This window comes from Culex quinquefasciatus, chromosome 2 (genome assembly GCF_015732765.1).
Source record: "Culex quinquefasciatus strain JHB chromosome 2, VPISU_Cqui_1.0_pri_paternal, whole genome shotgun sequence".
NCBI classification, from domain to species: domain Eukaryota; kingdom Metazoa; phylum Arthropoda; class Insecta; order Diptera; family Culicidae; genus Culex; species Culex quinquefasciatus.
In genome coordinates, this window is record NC_051862.1 from 59218371 (window position 1) to 59239602 (window position 21232).

General features: G+C 32.5%; 1 protein-coding gene across 3 annotated transcripts in view; it reads left to right on the forward strand.

Annotated features, from left to right (window-relative positions):
• Window positions 1-21232, forward strand: part of LOC6054758 (hyaluronidase Tab y 2.0101) — a 267627-nt gene that overhangs the window by 230222 nt on the left and 16173 nt on the right. For 2 of the 3 annotated variants that reach the window (XM_038251625.1, XM_038251626.1), the window contains exons 2-3: window positions 4926-5302; window positions 15960-16252. In XM_038251625.1, the coding sequence (XP_038107553.1) occupies window positions 5232-5302; window positions 15960-16252 (364 nt within the window). In that variant the 5' untranslated portion in view covers window positions 4926-5231. The remainder of the gene's footprint in view (window positions 1-4925; window positions 5303-15959; window positions 16253-21232) is intronic. The other variant, XM_038251627.1, reaches the window with a different exon arrangement.

Below are 21232 nucleotides of genomic sequence, written 5' to 3' on the forward strand. Positions count from 1 at the left end.
ACTTTGGGATTGAAAACCACAACAGCCGATCGCGAGTGGCCTGTTGTTTGCTTATAGATTTCCTAACATACCTTGAAATTTAAAGTCATCCAAATAAAAATAAAAATGGGGTGATCCCACATTTGACCACACAGAAAAAAAAATCAGGGTAATATTACATCTGGGAAGAGGTACATCTTTTATGTCAGAAAAAAGGTGTAATTTTACCTCTGGAAATGTGTAATTTTACCACTTTTCTGGTGTAATGTCACTTTTTCCGTCTAAATTGAGGTAATATTACATCATAAAAGAGGTAATATTCAACCTTCCAAAATGAAAGCTTCCAAATTTACATTATTTTTTTCTGTGCATAGCAAATTGTATTTCATGGTTTTTTTCAATCTAATCCTGCTCTAAAAATAAACTTTTTATTAAAAGCTTAAGGGAGCGTTCTTTTATTACGTAACGCAGTTGGGGGGGGAGGGGGGTCGGAGGCTGTGTTACGCTCCATCAATGCTTGAAAAGGGATCTATCACTGAATGGGACTGCTCGATATTCGATTGAACTTTCTGTCAGCTATCATTTCCCAAAACGATATTTGATCGCTGACACACAACGCCTATCATGATCGTCGTTGCTTGGTGACGGTCAGTGAACGTAAACACGAAGACGAAACGAACGAAAAATGCCTCAAGCTCAAGCAGCCGCCCGAACGAGACAACGTGCTCTTTCTCTTTCTCTCGTTTTCGTCTCTCTCTTCCTAATGTATGTTGCGTGGTGACAGGAGTCATATGATTGCTATCATTGGAGAGATGATCGGAATCTCGGTAGAATGTCAAACGAACGCTCTCCAATCGATTTTTCTCCTGGAGGGAAGTCAATGATTATGTGAGTGACTTTGCGTAGCACTCATTCCTCTGTGTGTGAAACGACCGAGAGTAGAATGTAAAAATCAGGTTGTCGTGGTGAAGACGACTGGAGTGTTCTGTCAGCTATCACCAAAAAAGTCGAAATTTCGCAAGCCCTGCGCTCCATACAAAATTTTTAAAATTTGTATGGGAATTTTGTAACGGGGGGGGAGGGGGTCTTAACATCCGATTTTTTGCGTTACGTAATAAAAGAACGCTCCCTAAGTGTATGTTAACTATGTCCGGTTTCATAATCCGATCTAGCGTTAGTTAGGTAATTGAGGTAAAGGTAAACGAAACCAAAAAAATTGAAGATCTGGCAACCCTGTCTCAAATTATGACAACTTAAATGATATTTATGAACTTTTTCGAAGCCGGATCTCACTTAACCCTCTTCAGCCCAACCCCGCTTCTAGGCGGGCTTCGATCTAAAAATTCGTCAAAAATCATTTTTACAATCAATTTTTGATCTTAAAAAAGAATTGGAATGAAGAACTCCTAAAATTTATAAAAAATTTAGGATTGGAAGTGTGACTTGTTTTATGAGACTTTGCCAATGTTTTAAAAAATGTATTTTTTCTGGGGTCAACTTTGGCTGTGTTTATTTTTTCTAATATTACTGTATTATATGTAAAAATAAGTATGAATTAATTTTTGTATTGACCCAGACTATGCCTCTAATCTTTTTTAAACAATTTAAATAATAATGGTTTCATTCTAGAGTAAAAAATGTGAAAAAATGCAAAAAATGGAAAAGTGCATGTAAAAACATGAGAAACTAAATAGACAAAAGGTAATGATAGCAAGTGGTAGTATTAGCCAAATACTATCAGAAACAAACATAAACTAAACAAGATAAATGCAAATATAAATACTGTAATAGAAACAAGAAAAACATAAAACAAGAGAAGTAAAGTTTTTCGTAGAACAAAGTTGCTCAACACGGGAAAAATCAAAAAATCGAAAAAAAATGGGAAGTACAGGGTTGAATGTATGTAAACTATGTAATCGAAAGACTTTTTCAACGAATCCAAAAAATTGAAGATTTGGCAACCCTGTCTCAAGTTATGACCACTTAAGTTATATCAGTGTACTTGTTGGATTTCAGATCTAAGAAAATAGATGAAATTTGTATCCAAACCCGTAATATCGTTGTCGGTAAAGAATGAGGAAGGCATCATCTACATAGGTGGATCAAGCTAGTTTTTTTCAAGTCAGGGACAAAAAAAAATGTGAAGAAAATGAACTTTTTATGGAAAAACTTGTGCAATAGAATATATTAAATAACGTTAATTTTTAAATTTTAACCAAATCGAGCACTTTAAGGAATTCTACAAATTTTGAATTATGGGATCACACATAAAAAAAAAACACAACACTTAAAAAAGTGGATCATTTATAACCTCCTGTTGTTTCTTCCTTTACTTGATATAAAATGTTATGCTTACAATTTTACGTGCCCAATAAAACAACAAATTACAAATATTCGTGAACTTATTGATATTTTGAAAAATAATAACAGCAGCATGACTGTTACAATGTATAAAGCATTTTGTGATACCTTTTTTGTTTCAAAAATTCAAAATTAGGCTTGTAATTAAAAAAATAAATGTTTTACGTGAAACAAATTATGGTATTCACGTCAAATTACCCATTTCTGACCAATTCTTATGAAACTTAAGTGACTAGCAATCTTTCAATAGAATCATACTTATGAAAGGATCAAAAAATACATTTTTTTTAAACACCTTCAATATTTTAACATGTGAAATCAAAAAGGGCAAGATTTCCAATAAATTCAAAGAAAAGCTCAAATAATAAATGATGACATGCTAAGCTATAATTAAATACCGGACATGCATAGCACTCTAAATATAGAGTTTTTATATAATCAAATAAACAGATTTTTTTGCTTTTTGGGTGTTATTTTAAACCGCCTTGAATCAGGAGTATTCAAAAACAGCCAAAAAGCATTTTTGTTAAAAAAATTGTTTATTGGCAAGAATCTCAATTTTCGTCCAACTCGGACCATTTTATATCACCACCCTAAAATTTCGCCGTTTTTGCAAAAAAAAAAACTTAAAATCCTTCTTTTTCAAACTGCGATATCTCTGTAACCGTAAGCCGTACAAAGTCAAGCCTGAGCTCATTTTAAAGAAAATTGGACGTGAAGAGTCAATTAAAAATGGTTTCCAGTGTATGTTGCGTGAGTGAAAATTTTTTGCTTAATTAATTTTAATCCGTGCAATGTTTCAATTTTGGTGCGTGAGATATTGAATTTTAAATGTTAAACTTTATTAAATATTGTAAACTGATACTGATAGGATTTTTTTTATTTTGCAATTATTATTCGAATGGTTTGACTTGTCTTATGATTTATATTTTTAAAACATGTACAAGTGTAGACCACACAATGTCTAATTACGTTTTAACAAAATAATAATTTTCATTAGTGCTTTAAAAAATAGTTACTAGAAGTTTGCACAATATTGGTTAAAAAAAATCGTAAGGTAATTTTAAATGCTTCAATTGAAAAAAGAACAAAATGTATTGTTCTTTAAACAAATGTCTGTGGTTTAACTAAGTACAATAACTTTTAAAATACGCATATAAGATGTAAGTTAAATAGTTCCAAATTAGTTCAAAATTCTATAGGAACTGAAAAAAATAGCCAAAGTTTGATTTTAAAATTTTGAAATTATTTTAGCTGAAAAATTCAGAATATTTCAAAAAAGTTTAATTTTCTATCATTTATAATAGGACCAACAGTTTCCAAGATATCGTCAGTTAAAAATTAAAGGATAATTAGGTAACAATTAGAAAAACTCATTTTCATCGTTTCAAATTCTTTGTGAAGCTTTTTCTCAGAAACTAATAGCACGATTTTCAAAGTTTCAGAGAGAAAACTGAGAAAAAAAATTCTAAGCTCTGAGTTACTGGCCTAGTATGGCTTCATCCATAAAGTACGTCACGCTGAAATCAGCCAAAATTTACCCCCCCCCCTCCCCCCTTTGTCACGCTTACCCTATACTTATAACACGCAATGTCACACTTTCTCAGACCCCCTCCCCTCCTAGAGCGTGACATACTTTATGGATGACGCCTATTGAAAAATAACATAAAATGATATTCCAAAGTTATTTCCATCTTCTGGGGTTCCCTATCTCAAAAAAGGTTTTTGTATTATTAGGTTTTCATTACAAGTCTCTACATAATTTTTCGGGATATTCATACAAAATGGGAACGTAATTTTTTTTAAATATCTTGAAAGGAGATTTCCAGATTGATTTGGTACCTTTACTAATATTGTTTACATTAATTGAAGCAAATAATCATCACCGAAAGTTTTGCTTGAACATGCATTTTAGAATGTTCAAAACTATTGGTTCTAGGCATTAAAATTGCTTCAAATGATTGAAAATTTAAAAAAAAAACTCCTGTTATTTATCATGTGTTGATAAACTTAAGGCCGATTATTTTTTTTTTTTCAAAAATAAATGCAAATTCAATTTTACGTAAAATATTGAATTTAAGAAAACAAAACTATACGTTCCAAATGCCTCAAAAGACACTTTACTATAAAACAAATGGACCAAAATTATAAAACTGACAAGTATTTTTTTAAAGATCAAAAAACATCTATTTGTCTATGTCACATGTAGCTCGAACCAGCTGCGTGGCATACCGTGCTCCGGCTGATTGAATCAACCGCCACTGCGCTTGGGGAAGGCAGTGGGTGACGACGATGCCAACAATGACCAATTATTGAAAAATTCGAATCTCTGATCAGAGTGCGCGCGGCTCGATTAAGACGACCGAAGACGACGACGTCGATTGACTGCTGCTCTCCGGCTCCGCTCAAAACATGTGCCCCGTTTGACAAAGACTGCGGAGAGTGAGAGTGAGATGGTGGCGCGCGAAAACAGAGGCAATTTTTAATGGATTTTAAATATGTTCTCCCTCGAAACGCCGGTCGTCACCACCGCACCGACGGCGGCGTCGGAGTCTTGGACGCGTTGACACAGTTCAAATTTGCAGGCTGCGCGCAGAAGCTCTCGGCGGTTGACGGCTCGCGGACTCCAGTGGCGGATCGTCAAGTTACATGTTGAGGTTTAACACATGGTCTATCAATTATCACATTTTGTGGGGTTGTTTGTGGCGTTGATTGCTGAAAAAGTGAGAAGATTTGACAAAAAGTGATTTATTATTAAGAGAAACGGTTATAAAAAGTGGTCAAAATGTGCATCTACTGAAAGATTTGTTCAAAAATCAAAAGTGATCAATCAATAAAAAAGAGGAGAATCAAAGTTCGTTAAAATCCGAGGAAGTGGCAGATGTGGCAGAATGTTCTACCACTGCAAGCGAACCCTGCTGTCAGCTGTCGCGGTCGTGTGTCTCCACTTGACAGGATCCAGGTAAGTCTCTATCAACCAGTTCTCAAGGCACTATAATTATCGAAGACCATAAATGCATGCAAGCGTCTACACGGTGTTTCAAAGTGTGAAAAAATCACAAAAACTGATAACAAGACTGAAATAGCCACAAAAAAATAATTTAAGAAAAAGCAAATTTCCAGATAAGAATAGAAATTTGCATTTAGATTTATTCTTGATTCTTGATCTCTGATAAATATGCAACAAGTTCTCTTCAACTTCTACGAACTCCGACGATGATAATGATGTATCGTGTCAGTTTGGTGTCCGTCACCCCCTGGAGGCAAACTTCGCTCGTTGCTCTTTGCCTTGGATGGACTTGAGAAGAAGAACGAGTTAGCACTTGGTGGCTGCTTGATTGATTTTTTTTGTTGATCAATTTCAGGGTCATTGATCGACAATTTGACAATGTTGGTTACGGTGGATAAATTTATTCATATTTACACCAAAATTAATTTTGAAGAGCTTCAAAAGGAGGTTTCGTTAATGTTTTGTTTGCATATTTTGAGATGATATTTGATGCGATTTAATTTGTTTGTTTTTGGAGTGAAAAAACTTTGCACCAGGTGAACTTTTAAATGAGATTAATCAAATAGTAATTTAAACCTTTGGGCTAATTTCAGAAATTGTTGAACGATTTTTTTCAGTATTGATTCCAATATTAGAAAAAAAAAGAAGGTCGAATTCATAATTGAAACCTAATATCTTATATTTTTTTAATAATCTGAATAAAAAATTCAGAAAATGTAGTTAAAAATTTGCAGATTTTACTTACAGTTTGGATACACGTTTATGAGATTATTGCATCTGTAGTGGATGATAGTTTTATTTTAATGAGTTCTTTTAAAACATAATTCGTCCCTGAGCTAAATGACTCAAACTTCATTTTTAAATTATGATTATATTCTATAACAAAATAAATGAGTAATACAAATATTGTAGAAGTACCAAGAATTGCTGAATCAATAACTGAGCAATAAATGAACATTGCGTGATTTTTTTAATGATATTCAATGAGGACAGCTCTATTTATTTTTTACAAAAAAAAATTAACACAAATTAAAAAAAAAAATCATCCGTAAATTTGTTTCGATACTAACATTAATTATAAAAACTAACTTAATCCACCTATGTGGTTGGCGCCTTCCACACGTTTTATAAACAGTGGGTGAAATGATGGGGCACACACATTTGAACACAAATTTCATCTTTTTTTTAGATCCAGGATAAAAAAGTACACAAACATTACTGAAGTGGTCATAACTTGAGACTGGGATGCCAGATCATCAATGTTTTGGACTCGTTGGAAAGGTCTTTCAATTACCTAACCAACGATGGGTCGGTTGATAGATCCGGACATTGTTTGCATACATTTAAGTGAGATCTGGCTTCAAAAAGATACATAAATATCATATAAGTGGTAATAACTCAAGACAGGGTTGCCAGATTATCAATGTTTTGGACTCGTTGGAAAGGTCTTTTGATTACCTAACCAAAGATGGGTCGGATGATAGGTTTGGACATTGTTTACATACATTTTAGTGAGATCCGAATATTTGTGAAAACACATTTTTATACAAAACATTTGAACTAGTTATCGAAACGAGTCACAACAATCGTTCAAGGGGTCATTCTTATGCAAAATTAGCTGAACTTTCCTAAAAAAAATTCTAAAGCACACGATTGAGTTTTTGGGGTTAAAAATTCGAAAAAATGGTCAAAATCATGACTTTTTCAAAAAAAATTTTTGTATAATTCTGATAACTCGTGAAGAATACATACAAACCCCTTATGTTTTTATATCAAAATTTTTGTTTTTGTCTGCTCTACAACTTTGTAGAACATTGAACATCGAAAAGTACATTAAAATTCCCATAAAATGCCATGTCTCACGATTTTTGACAGTTGTGTAACGGGAAATGGCAGCGATTTTATAACTATTTTTAAACTTTTTTGATGAAAAATACGTTTTTTCGGAATTTTGAGTACGCCATCAAATCGGGCGTCTAATTTTACACGAAAGTCCGCTTGACACCAAATTTCTATCTCTTCACGGTTGCGAGCTACAAATCACTGAAAAACGTGTCTTAGTAAAAACACAGAAAAATGAAAGGGGTCGTACCACCCCACCGTCACGAAATATCGAAAAATGGACCTCGGATTCGTGATCAGGGACCAAAATTACCTCTTAGAGCAAAGTTTCACGCAAATCGAAGAGGGGTCGGGGCAACTGCTGTGTGAGTTGGCGGAGAATGACCCAAATAACATTTTTATTTGAATTGAATTTTTGCAGGAATAGGTCATTGGAATTGCAAACTAAGTGCTACACACTAATACTGCCAAAGTTTGGGAATCATAAAATCAATCCAGCCTTAGTAATGCACTAAATATTAAAATAATTAGATATTTAGTTTCTTAGTGATCTTTATATCAAATAAACATGAATAAAACACCAATTCATTTTTAACTCGTGTTATTTTTTATTTCTGTAGAACACTTTAGAATGTGAATGGAATTCAGTTTTTAAACCTTTTTTTTAGAAAATAAGTTGATTTTTGCTTCTATTTTTGATATCATAGGTGATTTATTTATTTTTAATCCGTTTGAAAAAAAAATCAATAAAAAACTAGTTATCTTCGCACCCTTTTATAGAAGTTCAACGAATTTCATCAAGGCATAAATTGTACAAGAAAACATTTTTCCTCTACCAACAAACAAAGCTTCCACAAATGGAATGACTTTTCAAGTGCCAGCTCATCACTATTAAACTAAGTCTCGAAATGCACTTTGTTTACTATCCAAACTTGTAACAATACGTCCTCGAACGATGACGAGCAAACATCGCACACATTTCGTCACTTTTGCATTAATTAAGTGCTCCGCACATATCCAGACCTGGGCGAAGGAACAACTTTTGGCGCACACAAACATGAAAACTTGAACCATCTTTTCACCACCGCCGGGGGGAAAGCAATTGGTAAAGATATTCACCTCCTCCCAGAATGACGTTGCCTGAGCTTCCAAGAGAGACAGAGCGAAAGAGTGACACATTACATTATGCAAACGAATGCAACAATATTTCAACTCATTTCATTTCTCATCCTCTGGCTTGCAATTTCTCAAGTTTTAGCTGGCGCTGCTGCTGCTACTGCTAAGCCATAGGTACTAGCTAGGTTGGTTTAGCTCTGCTCTGGAAAAGTAAAGGGACTCATCTTCATTACCAAGAACCGCACTTTGTCTTGCAAGTCATCTCCGGTGCGGTGGCGCGATGCTGGTTGAATTGCATACATGCATTCCTTGGGAGCACTGTTCTGAGAGATGCACGATGACAGTGACGTATATTTACACGTTTTTCTAAAGTTGTGAAGAAGATTCAGTGCAAATGACTGGGTTTCCTAAACTTTTCTTTTTTTTTGTGAAAATTTGTTGTATAAGCATATGTTAGAAATAACTAGATTGATTGAACATTTTGAAAAAATCTTAAGCAAATTTGTTGTTTTTCATCCAAATCATCCAAATTATTGTTTTTCTACAAGTTGCTAAAATTTGTGTATGGGTAAATTCATTATTAAACAAGTTTTGTATTAAAAATATTTAAGAGTCTAAAATATTATTTAGCCAAAATTTTGCAGGTTTTCCAAAGCTAACAATTTTTATTTACAAAACATTCTAAAAATGGTTCAAATAGCAGTAAGTTGATCAAATAAACTTAAGGCTAATTTCAGTGACTTTAAAAATGCAGGGATCAAGCTCCGTTAAGGCATTTTTTAACAATTGATGTATGACAATAAATTTAATACAACAGATCGTAAGGGTTTTGTAGTCGATAAGTTTATCAAACAGTTTATGTAAAGAAATAATATTTTGAATACATTTGAAATGTTTTCTATACATACTAAAACAAAAATAATGATCACTTGGAGGTTTTTGCAGCACTTTTGTGAGTACCTAAACCCATTTTTTTTTTAATTTGTTCTACAGTGAGATTGAGACAATTGCGCACAACTTTCTAGAGCATAGCGTATTGTTTGAAACACAAGCTTACAAGGTACAGGCTAGGGATCAAGTCTCCCCGCTATCTCCTTCTCAAAATCCCGACAAAAAAGTATTAACTTAACTTCTAAAAATTTCAAAAATAATTTTTTAAACTCTGACAATATTCGCTACCCAACAGTCAAAACCTTTAAAATATGTCATTTTATTGGAAAATTTATAATTTCTCGTATCTTCGATGGTCCAGAGAAAGGTACAAAAAAACATTTAAAAAAAAACTTTGTGTTGCAAGATAATTTTAGAGTTCAATAATGTCCAACAAAGTTTCTAACAGATTAAATAAATCAATTATTAATAATTATTAATTATTTTTTCCCTTATGGTTTCACTTTTTTTTATCTGCAATCTTGAAAATAAACATTTTGGAATCAATTCCAATAGCTTACAATCAACTGTAAAAAAAATTTCTTGGATTTTTTTTTATAATTAACAATAATTCTAATTTAACTCCCTGATTTTTTTCTCGGAAAAATTTGAATGCGATAGACAAAAACTGTAATGTAAATATGCATTCCCCTGATTAACTGCGCTTTGAAAAAAGTAGAGACTAAGAAAAAAAGAAAATAATTAAAAAAACAAATATTAAACAGAATAATCCTATTGTATATTAAAGTATTTTACTTAATATTCTTCTACTCCGTTTAAAATAATAACGCAAAGAAAAAAAATTAAAATTAAAATCCATATTAATTAAAAACACGAGAAAGAAACCATTTTCATCATGCGATTTTCATATTTTAATAGCTTGTAGGTTCCATATTTTCCCTGAGTACAAAAAAAAATAAAAAAATTAGAATAATTATAATTATATAATAATCTAATTAAAATAAAATCTTGTGATATTGAGAATATTTGTTTATCAATTGTTGTTGTTTCTGAATGACAATAATATGATCACCGAGCTTAGGATATTTTTTTGCTTATTTAAACTTAATCAGTTTTTTTTCAATTTGATTCATTTAAATTCAATTCAATTCAATTCGGTTTTATTTGTTAATAATCAAGTTACAATGAGTTCATTAAGGAACAAAACAGAGTTTTGGAGTTCCGTTCAGCTGTGTGTTACATCGTAATTCAATCGAAAGCATTATTACTTATAAATATTAAATAGAAGACAAGAGTAAGAAAAAGTTTTCAAAAAACTCACAGAAAGTGATTTGGTTCATTTTATTATTGTAATTGTTGACTTCTATTGTTATTATTGTTGATGAATATTTTCATAAGATAAGCTCTTAAAAGAAATTCAATTTTTACAGTACATGAAGAATAGAAAATAAAGTTAAACTGCAAAATTCTCACTTATTTATCAAATAAATTTCAGTCTTTATTTTGTATTAATTTTAAGGATCTGAATTTATTTTCTTTCCGTTTGTCGATTCTCACTCTCTAAACAAAGTATATAGTCAAACTCTTGAATGAAACTGGATTGCTCACATTCTCTCAAGCTATTTTTACTTGATTTCAGTTTAACAAATATTTCAGAAACTTTAATTGAATGTCAAAGAAATAATTAGTTAGCATGACAAGTGACATGTTCCATAATTTCCATAAATGTATAATAACAGAAGAAAGTGTACAAATTTAGTTATTTTCACTGGATCTTCTCCAAGGTAAGCTTATTTAAATTCTTATCTCAAATGATTTATTTCATATTGTTGTGTTAAGTTTTGCTTCGACAACCGTGTGCGCTTATCTGGAAAAAAAACTAATTAAATTGGATACCCAGCTGTCAATTGTAAACCAGCAGCGTAATTGAATTGAAGTTTTGTTGACATAGCCCAACTCCGATGAAAACCCCTCAAAATACCAATAACACACACCAAACAACCAACTAAGCCACCGAATATTGTCCTATCTACATCTCGTCCAACGTTGGCAACACTGCCAGTAACACTCTACGCTCAAGTTTCAATTTGCTGTTAATCCAGAAACACCAGCTTCGCAACATATGATGCACGGGACCACCATTGGCAAAAGTGTGTGCTAAATTATTCATGTGACACAAGCGCTATCGGAAAATGAAAATAAATATTGCAGCAGCCAGCCAACCAACCAGCCAGCGATGGAATGGAATGCTTTCATTCATAATCAAATTTTCGCGAACGAAACAAAAACAGAAAACCAGCAAAAAAAGGAGTGAGAGAGAAGCGTGAGAATTTTCCTCCGATGAAGTGCTGATATGCTGATGCTGGAAAACAAATCATCAATATGCACGATGGAATCATTTATTGTAGATTAAAAATTCTCTTAAAAAATAAAAGCGTCAGACGAGATTTGAACGCTTGCCTTCTGCTTGCGCATCTCGCCTTTACCAGCAGCGCGACCTCTTCGAATAAAATTTTGAAGGATTCATTATCTTTCAAGTGTAGATTTTGACTATTTTAAACGCTTTTAAACGTAATGCTATTCGAAAATGAACAAGCATTACAAATCTGTACTACAAGACGATACTGAAAAGTGTGTAAGTACAGCATTTTCGGTGTATTTGGCATGGTTCGGGTAAAATTTGTTATTCAATCTTTTTCCCAAGGATAAAATTTTCCCAAAATATGCATCCACACCAACCATTGCAACCCGAAAGCACATATTGAAATATGGTTCGTCTTGCCAAGCCACCAGGTTCCGTGGAAGCTCTCTGATCAGGATATGAATAAGACACTAAATTTGCTGTGATTCGATGTTTTACGATGGCAGTAGCTTCATAAAGCGGGCACTGGATTATCTGAATGCATCAACTGGTGCAGGAAGCAAGCTGATGCAAACGAAGAGTAAATGAACTTGCTACAGAAAATCTGCAGCCGTGCATTATTCATGAACGTAAGGAACCATCGTTACTTCCTGCTTTTGCATCGAACGATGGTTGGTTTATAGCTTGAAAGTATTCATTTATAATGGAATTTGCACGGGTTTTGGAATGCTTGTCTTGTTTATTGTCTTGAGAAATGCTGATTATTTCAATTTCCAATTGATCACTTTTTAACATTTTTTTTCCGGGGACCTCATTCAACATTCAATATTTCGCCCTTTTGAAATGTAAGTCTTGATTTAAAATATTGTTTTCGAAGAGATCAGAAAATTTCACGAATATTTCATATTTTAACATTGAAAATCGGACCATTAGTTGCTGAGATATGGACGTTAGAAAATTGTGGGTTTTTTGAGTGAGACTTAAAAAACAACAATTTTCTTTTTTTTTAAACCTTTCCATGGCAATATCTCTGCAACTAAGGGTGGTATCAATAAAGTTCAAAAAAGCAAAATATAGAGAGTTTTCTCAGCTTTTCAAAAATATGTTTTTCAAAAGTGGGCAAATATGTGCATTTATTTAAAAAATGAAAAGCTGCTACTATTTTCAAAAAAATACCTAAAAATGGCTTTAAATTGAAAACAGTGCACTTTATCAAAATTTCACCAAAGTACTTTTTGATTGCAAATTTGATTATTACATCGAAAAATGAAGTTGTAAAATTTTTGCGACCGATATTTTGATTTTTTGAAAAAAATCAGTATTGATTCAAAAATTCATAACTCAGTCAAAGATTTTTTGCACAACCTGGACATTTCTGAAAAGTTGGCATTTTATGTCCCCTAAAACATATCAAAAAAATAAATTAAAATAGTGATTTTAGGAAATCAAATTTTTGCGAAAAAAAAAAGTGAAATAAAAAATCCCAATTTTTTTGTTTTACCTTGAATCATTTTTTTCAGTGTATTCCGTATCCAGACCTACAACTTTGCTGAAGATACCAAATCGATCAAAATTTTTGATTGATGATTTTTGCATTTTCATACATCATTTTTGTATGGGCAGCTGCCAAATTTATATGGACAAACTAATGATTAAAAATGGCTACCAAAAGCACCAAAAAAGTTTCAGCCAGATAAAAAAATACAAAAAAATCGAATGACCGAAATCTGGGGGAATCGCTCATGAGCAATTATCTACGAAATTACAAACAGAAGAGAGTTGACAGTTGAGAAATATTCAGAAAAAATTGGTTCTCAATATTACGCCCTTTTCTAATGGTAATCCTGATTAAAAAAAATCGAAGAGATCGGAAAATTTCACGAGAGTTCAATTTTTTAACATTAAAAATTCGTCAATTTTTTTAAGCTGCTGTATCTCAGCAACCAGAGGTCCAATCTTTAATCTTCTTTCATAGATAGAATTTTAGAAAATTTTCTGAATTTAAAAAAAATATTTTTGGCTATGGACAATTAGGGACAGTATTTCAAAAAGTAAAAAAAATCCGAATTTATTGAACAAAATTTAACTTTGGATGGCTTTGTTGTGGAAACAATGCACTTGATGAAAACATGTGTAATGTACATTTCGATTACAAATTTCGATTTTACATTTAAAAAAAATACGGTCAGAAAATTTTCAGTACAAGTTTTAAATTCTGAATGGCTTAAAAGATGCAGGTTTTTGTCCCCTAAAACGTATAAGTCAAATCAAAAATTCAAAAATACGGATTTTAAGAAAATTGAAATTTTGTCAAAAAAAAAAGTAAATGAGAAAATCAATCACCGTGTACTTAAGTAAGTTACAGATTTTCGAATATTTACGTACCATTTTTGTATGGACAGCTGTCAAAATTGTATGGAGACTTTTATGAGTGAACCAGTGACAAAAAATTACTTCTTTGGTCACAGAAAATTGCTCACATAAAAAAGTTTCACAAAAATATAAAGAGTCCAGCACACAAAATCGAAAGAAAAGTGAAGTGAAAGAAAAACTCGCAGAAAAACATTACCGGAACAAGATTTTTTAATATGATTGAATCTAAAAAAAACTATTTAAAATACTGATCATGTTTGAAAGAATGAATAAACCCACGAAACATTGCAAAAATAAAAAAAAAACAATTGCGTGAAACAAAATAATATGCCAAAATATTTTGAACAAAAAAGAGATTTGTTTAAAAAATATTAAACAGGCTCAAAAATAACATGGTCTTGCTATTTCTCATTTTTCTTATGTATTCTAAATATCTACTGATTGAATATGAGCATCAAGGTATATTTTACAAAGTTCTACAATAATTCTTTCTCAGCTAAAAAAAAAACAGCGAGCAAAAAAATTATTGGTTTTATACATAATTATTATTAAAAAAAAGCAATTGAAATAGTTCAAGAACTAATTGAGATAAGTATTTCAATGCTTTTTATTAATGTTCAATCAAATTAATTGGCTTTTTGAATATATTTTCGACTACAAATCTATAACAGGCATTAAACTTTTTTTAAACTTATTATTGAATTATGTAAAAAGTTATGATAATAATAACATTTCCGTTCATCAAATTCGAAGTATAAAAATACACACATAAAAAGTAATAAACATAATTTGAAGGTTAAAACTCTGATTTGTTTGCCAAAATAAAAATTATTGAGGTTCTTGGCATGCAAAATCGTCACTAACATTTCAAATAGCGCTGTTTCTGTACATGGAGCTATTTAAAATGTTAGCGAAGGAATGTCATAAATCAGTTTGGCAAGTTTCATCTGATTTAAGCAAAATTGTGCAAAACTCAAAAATTAGTAGGGAGTCTGGGGATTTTTTCTTATTTTAGTATTATTTTAAAATTTTCATTAATAACAAATCATATTAAAAACTTGTTCGTACCTTTTTTCAAAATACCTCACAAAGTTGTTGTTAATTCATTCCAAAATGAAAATACAGTTAACTTTAAGTTTCAAGAATATTACTAATTAACTGTACAATTGAATTGCAAAATTTTTATATTTAATCCTACTATGCTCCTATGGAAATGTCCGTCATTGTCGTTATTTGTAACATGATTATTAAATTTCAAAAGCCCAAATCTTCGTTCCAGAGATGAGAAAAAATAAGACGCAACTAATTTCCAAGCAAACTGAATAACTCAATTGATGTACATTTTATTTAGCGTGGAAACATACAACTTCGCTCAGATAATCCGCTTTATAAATGTTTGAAGGAAAAAAAAACGTTCATCTAATTGAAACATAATTCCCAGTGTCGATGGTCGTTTTCCCTCCGCCCATTTGAATCACCCAAAAGCCCATTCGAGGACCGTTTGTCAACCAGACCAGACGAGTCCTGAAAGCTGGGAGAAAAAACTTTTCTGTGGCACAAAAGTTGTAATTTAATTAAAACTATTACGTTGATTTGAGTGCGAAACGGGGTTAGTGAGAGGGAAAAAATGCCAGTCGAAAAGTTTACCTTTCGCAGCAGCGGGAAGACAAATTGTCACTGCTGGGCTCTGGGGACTGAGGTCCCCTGGTGATGATAAGGACGGGCTGGGGATCTGGAATTGGACTGATGTCGTTTGTAGGGAAAATTTTGTCATCCGTCATTTTTGTCTATTAGCAAAAGGAACGCTCTAGGTTGTCCTTCGTTGAAGTGAATTTCAAACAAGTTTTTAAACATTTTTAATTATAATAACAATATCTTTGAATCTTAAACTTGTTTTAAAGACTCGTATGTCATAAAAAAATATCTTAACTTTGTTATATTTGATTGAATTTTTGTTTTAAGCCTTACATTATCAAATTATTATCAAAAAATGACTAATTACCCTCAAAATTGTAATCTTTCCAGCGCCTTCGACGTGTACTGGAACATCCCGACGTTCATGTGCACCCGGTACAAGCTGGACTTTGCCAGCCTGGGGGCCACCTACGGCCTGTACCAGAACACCAACGACACATTCCGGGGCGAAACCATCGCCATACTGTACGATCCGGGCAACTTTCCAGCGCTGTTCGAGCAGAGTTCCACCAAAAAGTTGTACCGCCGAAACGGGGGAGTGCCCCAGGCTGGGAATCTCTCGGACCACTTGGAGGTGTTCCGGCGGCACATGGACGAGCTGGTCGTGGACCGGAACTTTGCAGGTAACACTGTTTTAATTATTTTGATGGGTTGACGAATTGGTTGCTTTGAAGTTCATTTTCAAATTTGAATGGGGCAATTACTAGAACGGGGCAAAATTTAAAAGTGTGTTAACTTTTTTTTAAATACAAAATTTTTCTAAATTATCTAAAATTAATTTTGATAATGTTTTATGTGTATCTTGTGTTTATCACTTGGTCCCTTCAGCGCCAAAATACAGACATTTTAGTCAAAAAAGGGGCGAATTTTAAAAATTCCTTAGGGAAACCCTATTGTATAACTCTCATCACTGTTTCAGCTACTGCCGGCATATTTATTTTTCCAAACCATTATTGCGCAATTCCCACTAACTTGGACTTCGCACTAAATTATTGCTAACGATCGCACTATTGCGACTTGTTAAACTGCCTTGGGAAAATTCAAATTTCCTAAAAAATGATCAAAGTGCTCGCTTGTTTTTCAGCTGTCAATCGCAATTTTAAAGTGCGAATGTCCAGTTTGGTGGAAACTGCGACTGGCAGTGTAAACAAGCAACAACTGGTTGCCTAGTTTTTCGATTTCTTGTTGTCAAAAGTGCGAGAGAAAAGTGCGGGCCAAATCCAAGTTACAGTGCAAGGATCAATAGTATTGTTTTATAATAGCAATTGACATGCAAAATACCCATTTAAATTAACTGCCCTTAATACATCAAAATCGCATTTTTGTTCCAAATTTGTGCTGAAAATTTATTTAAAATTGAAAAAAAATATTATTCACATAAATCATACGTTATTTATTTCATAAAAAGCGGATTGTAGCAAAATGTTGAAAAAGGTGTAATTTTGATGTATTAAGGGCAGTTAATTTAAATAGTTTTCTTCTTAATGGCGCATAGGATATCCAAAGTTTTGGCTGATGTTTTTGGCCTGATGGGCCACACAGTGAAAATAAATCATGGTAATATTACATCTGGGAGGGAGTACATCTTTTATACCAGTAAAAAATGTGTAATTCAACCATTGAACATGTGTACCCCACTTTCATGGGGTTATGTCACTTTATCAGTACTGGGTGCCATAAAGGGATTAAGATTAAATTAATATGTATTTTGAACGATTCTTTTTAATGTCTACAAAATGCAATTCAAAAATGTTAGTTGCATTTAAAAAAAAAATGCAATGATAGGGAAATTGAAAAAAATCGCTTTAAAAATCCAAAGGTGTTAAATGTTTCTTATGAACTTTGGATAATCTTTTTTTTTTTGTCGTTTTTATTTTCTCACTTTAAACTAGAGATGGGCAAAAAAAGAGCGAGCCGCTCAAAGAGCCGGTTCATTAAAAAGAGCGAACGAACCATGGCTCACAAAAAAAGAACCGCGGTTCTTTTTTAAGCTCCGGTCTTTTGAAAGATCCGTTCCAAGAAGGAATCATGTTTTAACTGGTTCTAAACATAATTGATTAAATTTCCAAAATATTTTAGTGTTAAATTTGTTTTTGAGTGTTGAAAATACAATTTCAAATATTTTAATGCTAATAAAAAATAATCCCAGCATTGTCCCTTGGTGTACTTGGTGTTTTTCAAGCACTTTATAATAAAAACGGCTATTTCCCGACATTTTCAGAGCTGGATTGTTATATTTCATTGGGGTGTCTTGTCTATAGCAGGTTACGCTGTCCGCTTTGTAAGCGGATGATTCTGGGTTCGATTCCCATCTGCTCCAACCTTCCATCGGATGAGGAAGTAAAATGTCGGTCCCGGCCTTGGTTGTTAGGCCGTTAAGTCATTCCAGGTGTAGGAGTCGTCTCCATGCCATAAGTGCAAACAACACACCAAACCAAGCCTACTCCGGTGGAATCACTGGCGGCGGTTGGACTCGCAATCCAAAGGTCGTCAGTTCAAACACTGGGGTGGAAGGTTCCTTGGAGTAGAAAACGGTTTGGGTGCTCTCCCCATTCAAGCCTACGGACTCCTAGGTTCGAGCAGAAACTTGCAATAGAGACCACAAAAGACCTGGGGGTCGTTAATGTGGATGGTTTGATTTTTTTTTTTTTTTTTTTTTGTCTATAGCAACTTTATCATCTATATATATATTGAAAGACTCTCAATAACATTGATGTTCATATTGGAAACCAATTAATAGTTTTCAAGCTCATATTTTCGGTTTCCTTATTTTTTTAAAATTCCAGAGTTAAAGATTTTATAAACAAAACGAAGTAACTTTTCTTTGTACTGATCGTACATTAAAGTATAATTTGAATACAAATTTGAGTATTTTAAATTGCTTTTATTATTATCAAAAATCTACTTAATAGCTGAGAGATTTTGGAAAAAATAAATCCTTTTGCCCGAATAAACTTCAGCGTTTACAGACTTTATTGAGCAAATCAGAATGTAAAAAAGAGTTAACAGAATATTTTCTCTAAAGAAAATATCAGCTAAATTTTAGTTTAATTTTGGCAGAAATAAACGTAATTTTCAAATAAATAGCAATTTCTCCACAGTCTCCTCGATTTAAGTTTGGATGCCATTCAATCATTCGAACGTTTAGGTTCAAGTAGAAATGTTGACATAGAGATCGCCAAATAATTTATATAATTCCAATGTGCAATAGCTTTACAAATAATACATTCTTGAAAATATCCTTTCCGTCCATACTTTGAAAAAGAGCGAAAGAGCCGTTCAAAAGAGCGGCTTTTTTTAATGAGCGAACGAAAATGAGCGCTTCCCAAAAAAGAGCGGTTTTGCCCACCTCTACTTTAAACATTTACTCTATCACGGTGCTCAAAATACCGTTATTATTGCGCAATTCCCACTAACTTGGACTTCGCACTAATTTATCGCTATCGATCGCACTATTGCGACTTGTCAAACTGGCTCTGAAAATTTCAATTTTCCTAAAAAATGATCAAAGCGAGCCGAGTTTACCTGCTTGATTTTCAGCTGTCAATCGCAATTTTGAAGTGCGGAAGTTTAGTTTGGTGGAAAATGCGACTGGAAATGAAAATAAACAACAGCTGGTTGCCTAGTTTTTCAAACTCTTGTTGTCAAAAGTGCGAGAGAAAATTGCGGGCCAAATCCAAGTTAAGTGCAAGGATCAATATGAAAAAAAAATACAATCCGAGATTTTGGTGTCTATCGATTCCTTACACCATAATGTACCTCTGAGCAAAAAAATGAAAACATTCGCTGATGTAGTTTTCGAGATACAGCCCTTTTAAGATGTTACATCCGATTTTCAATAAGAAAACCAAAACAACTATACATTTTCGGCATTTCAAAGAATATTCATTTCGAGATAATGATGAATTTTGCTTGATATGACTGTCAAGTTTCACTGGGCAAAGTTTCAGAAGGTTTGCTGATGTAGTTCTCGAGATACAGCCCTTTTAAAATGTTATTTTAGTCTTTTCTAAGAAAATCTATAAAATCAATACAATTTCAGCACTTTAAAGAATATGCATTTCGAGATAATGATGATTTTTGCTTCATATGGCTGTCAAGTATCTCTGGGTAAAGTTCGAGAAAGTTTGCTGATGTAGTTCTCGAGATACAGCCATTTTAAAATGTTATTTCCGACTTTTTCTATGAAAATCTATAAAATCAATACAATTTCAGCATTTAAAAGAATATGCATTTCGAGATAATGATGAATTTTGCTTCAAATGAATGTCAAGTATCTCTGGGCCAAGTTTCAGAAAGTTTGCTGATGTATTTCTCGAGATACAAAAAAAAGGTTATTTCGGACTTTTTCAAATAAAATCAATAAAATCAATACAATTTCAGCACTTTAGAGAATATGCAATTACAGATAATTATGCCATTTGCTTCTGATGACTGTTGAGTATATGCCATAGAGCCATTTTAAAATGTTATTTCCGACTGTTAACTATCGGCTCTGAACAAATAAACTTGTCATTGAATTCGATATATTGAGTCTCTTCGAAAAAGTCGTAAATAACATTTTAAAATGGCTGTATCTCGAGAACTACATCAGCAAACCTTCAGAAACTTTGCCCAGAGATACTTGACAGTCATATGAAACAAAATTCATCATTATCTCAAAATGCATATTCTTTGAAATGCCGAAATCGTATTGATTGTTTTGGTTTTAAAATTGAAAATCGGATATAACATCTTAAAAGGGCTGTATCTCGAAAACTACATCAGCGAATGTTTTCATTTTTTGCTCAGGGGTGCGTTATGGTGTAAGGAATCGATAGACAACAACATCTCGGATTGCATATTTTTTTCATAATAACGGTATTTTGAGCACAGTGTCTATTTGAGTGGTGATTGCCTGTTACGTTTTAAAGTTAAATAATTGAGAGTAGGTTTCACTCAGGTTTCATTTTTTACATTCAAAATCGAACAAATAGTTTCCAAGATATTGTTAGTTGAAATATTAATGCTTATTGGAAAACACTTATTCTTATTTTTAATGTTCTCATTTTCTCTCGGAAACTATTGTTCTGACATTCAAATTGAAAACGAAAAATTGTAGTGAATTTTCCCAGCTATCTGAAAAAAAAATAAGAATTATTTTTTCCTATAATAATCCTCCAACAGCTTTAACTGGAATACGGTACATTTTATTGCAAAAATTATAACCATTTTTTAAGATTAAAAAAAATGAAAGATTGAATTTCACAAAGGTTTCCTTTTTAAACATTCAAAATAGGACAAAAAGTGAAGTCCAACTTTTTTCTGCCTGGAATTAACCCTCCAACGGCTTGAAAACGGTACGTTTTGTTTGAAAAATATAAAGTTCTCTTCGATTGAAAATTAAATTCTGTTTTCTTTTAGTAAGTTTTTTCTTAATTTTTCTTACTTTTGGTAACACCGTTATGTACAAGTAATAATTGATCCAAATGGATTATGATGTAACACACAGTTGTAAGGACCTCCAAAACTCGATTTTGTACCACAATAAAACTAATTGTATCTTGATTATTCACCAATAAGACAGAATTGAATTGAAATTTTTTTCAAATTCAAAAATTGGG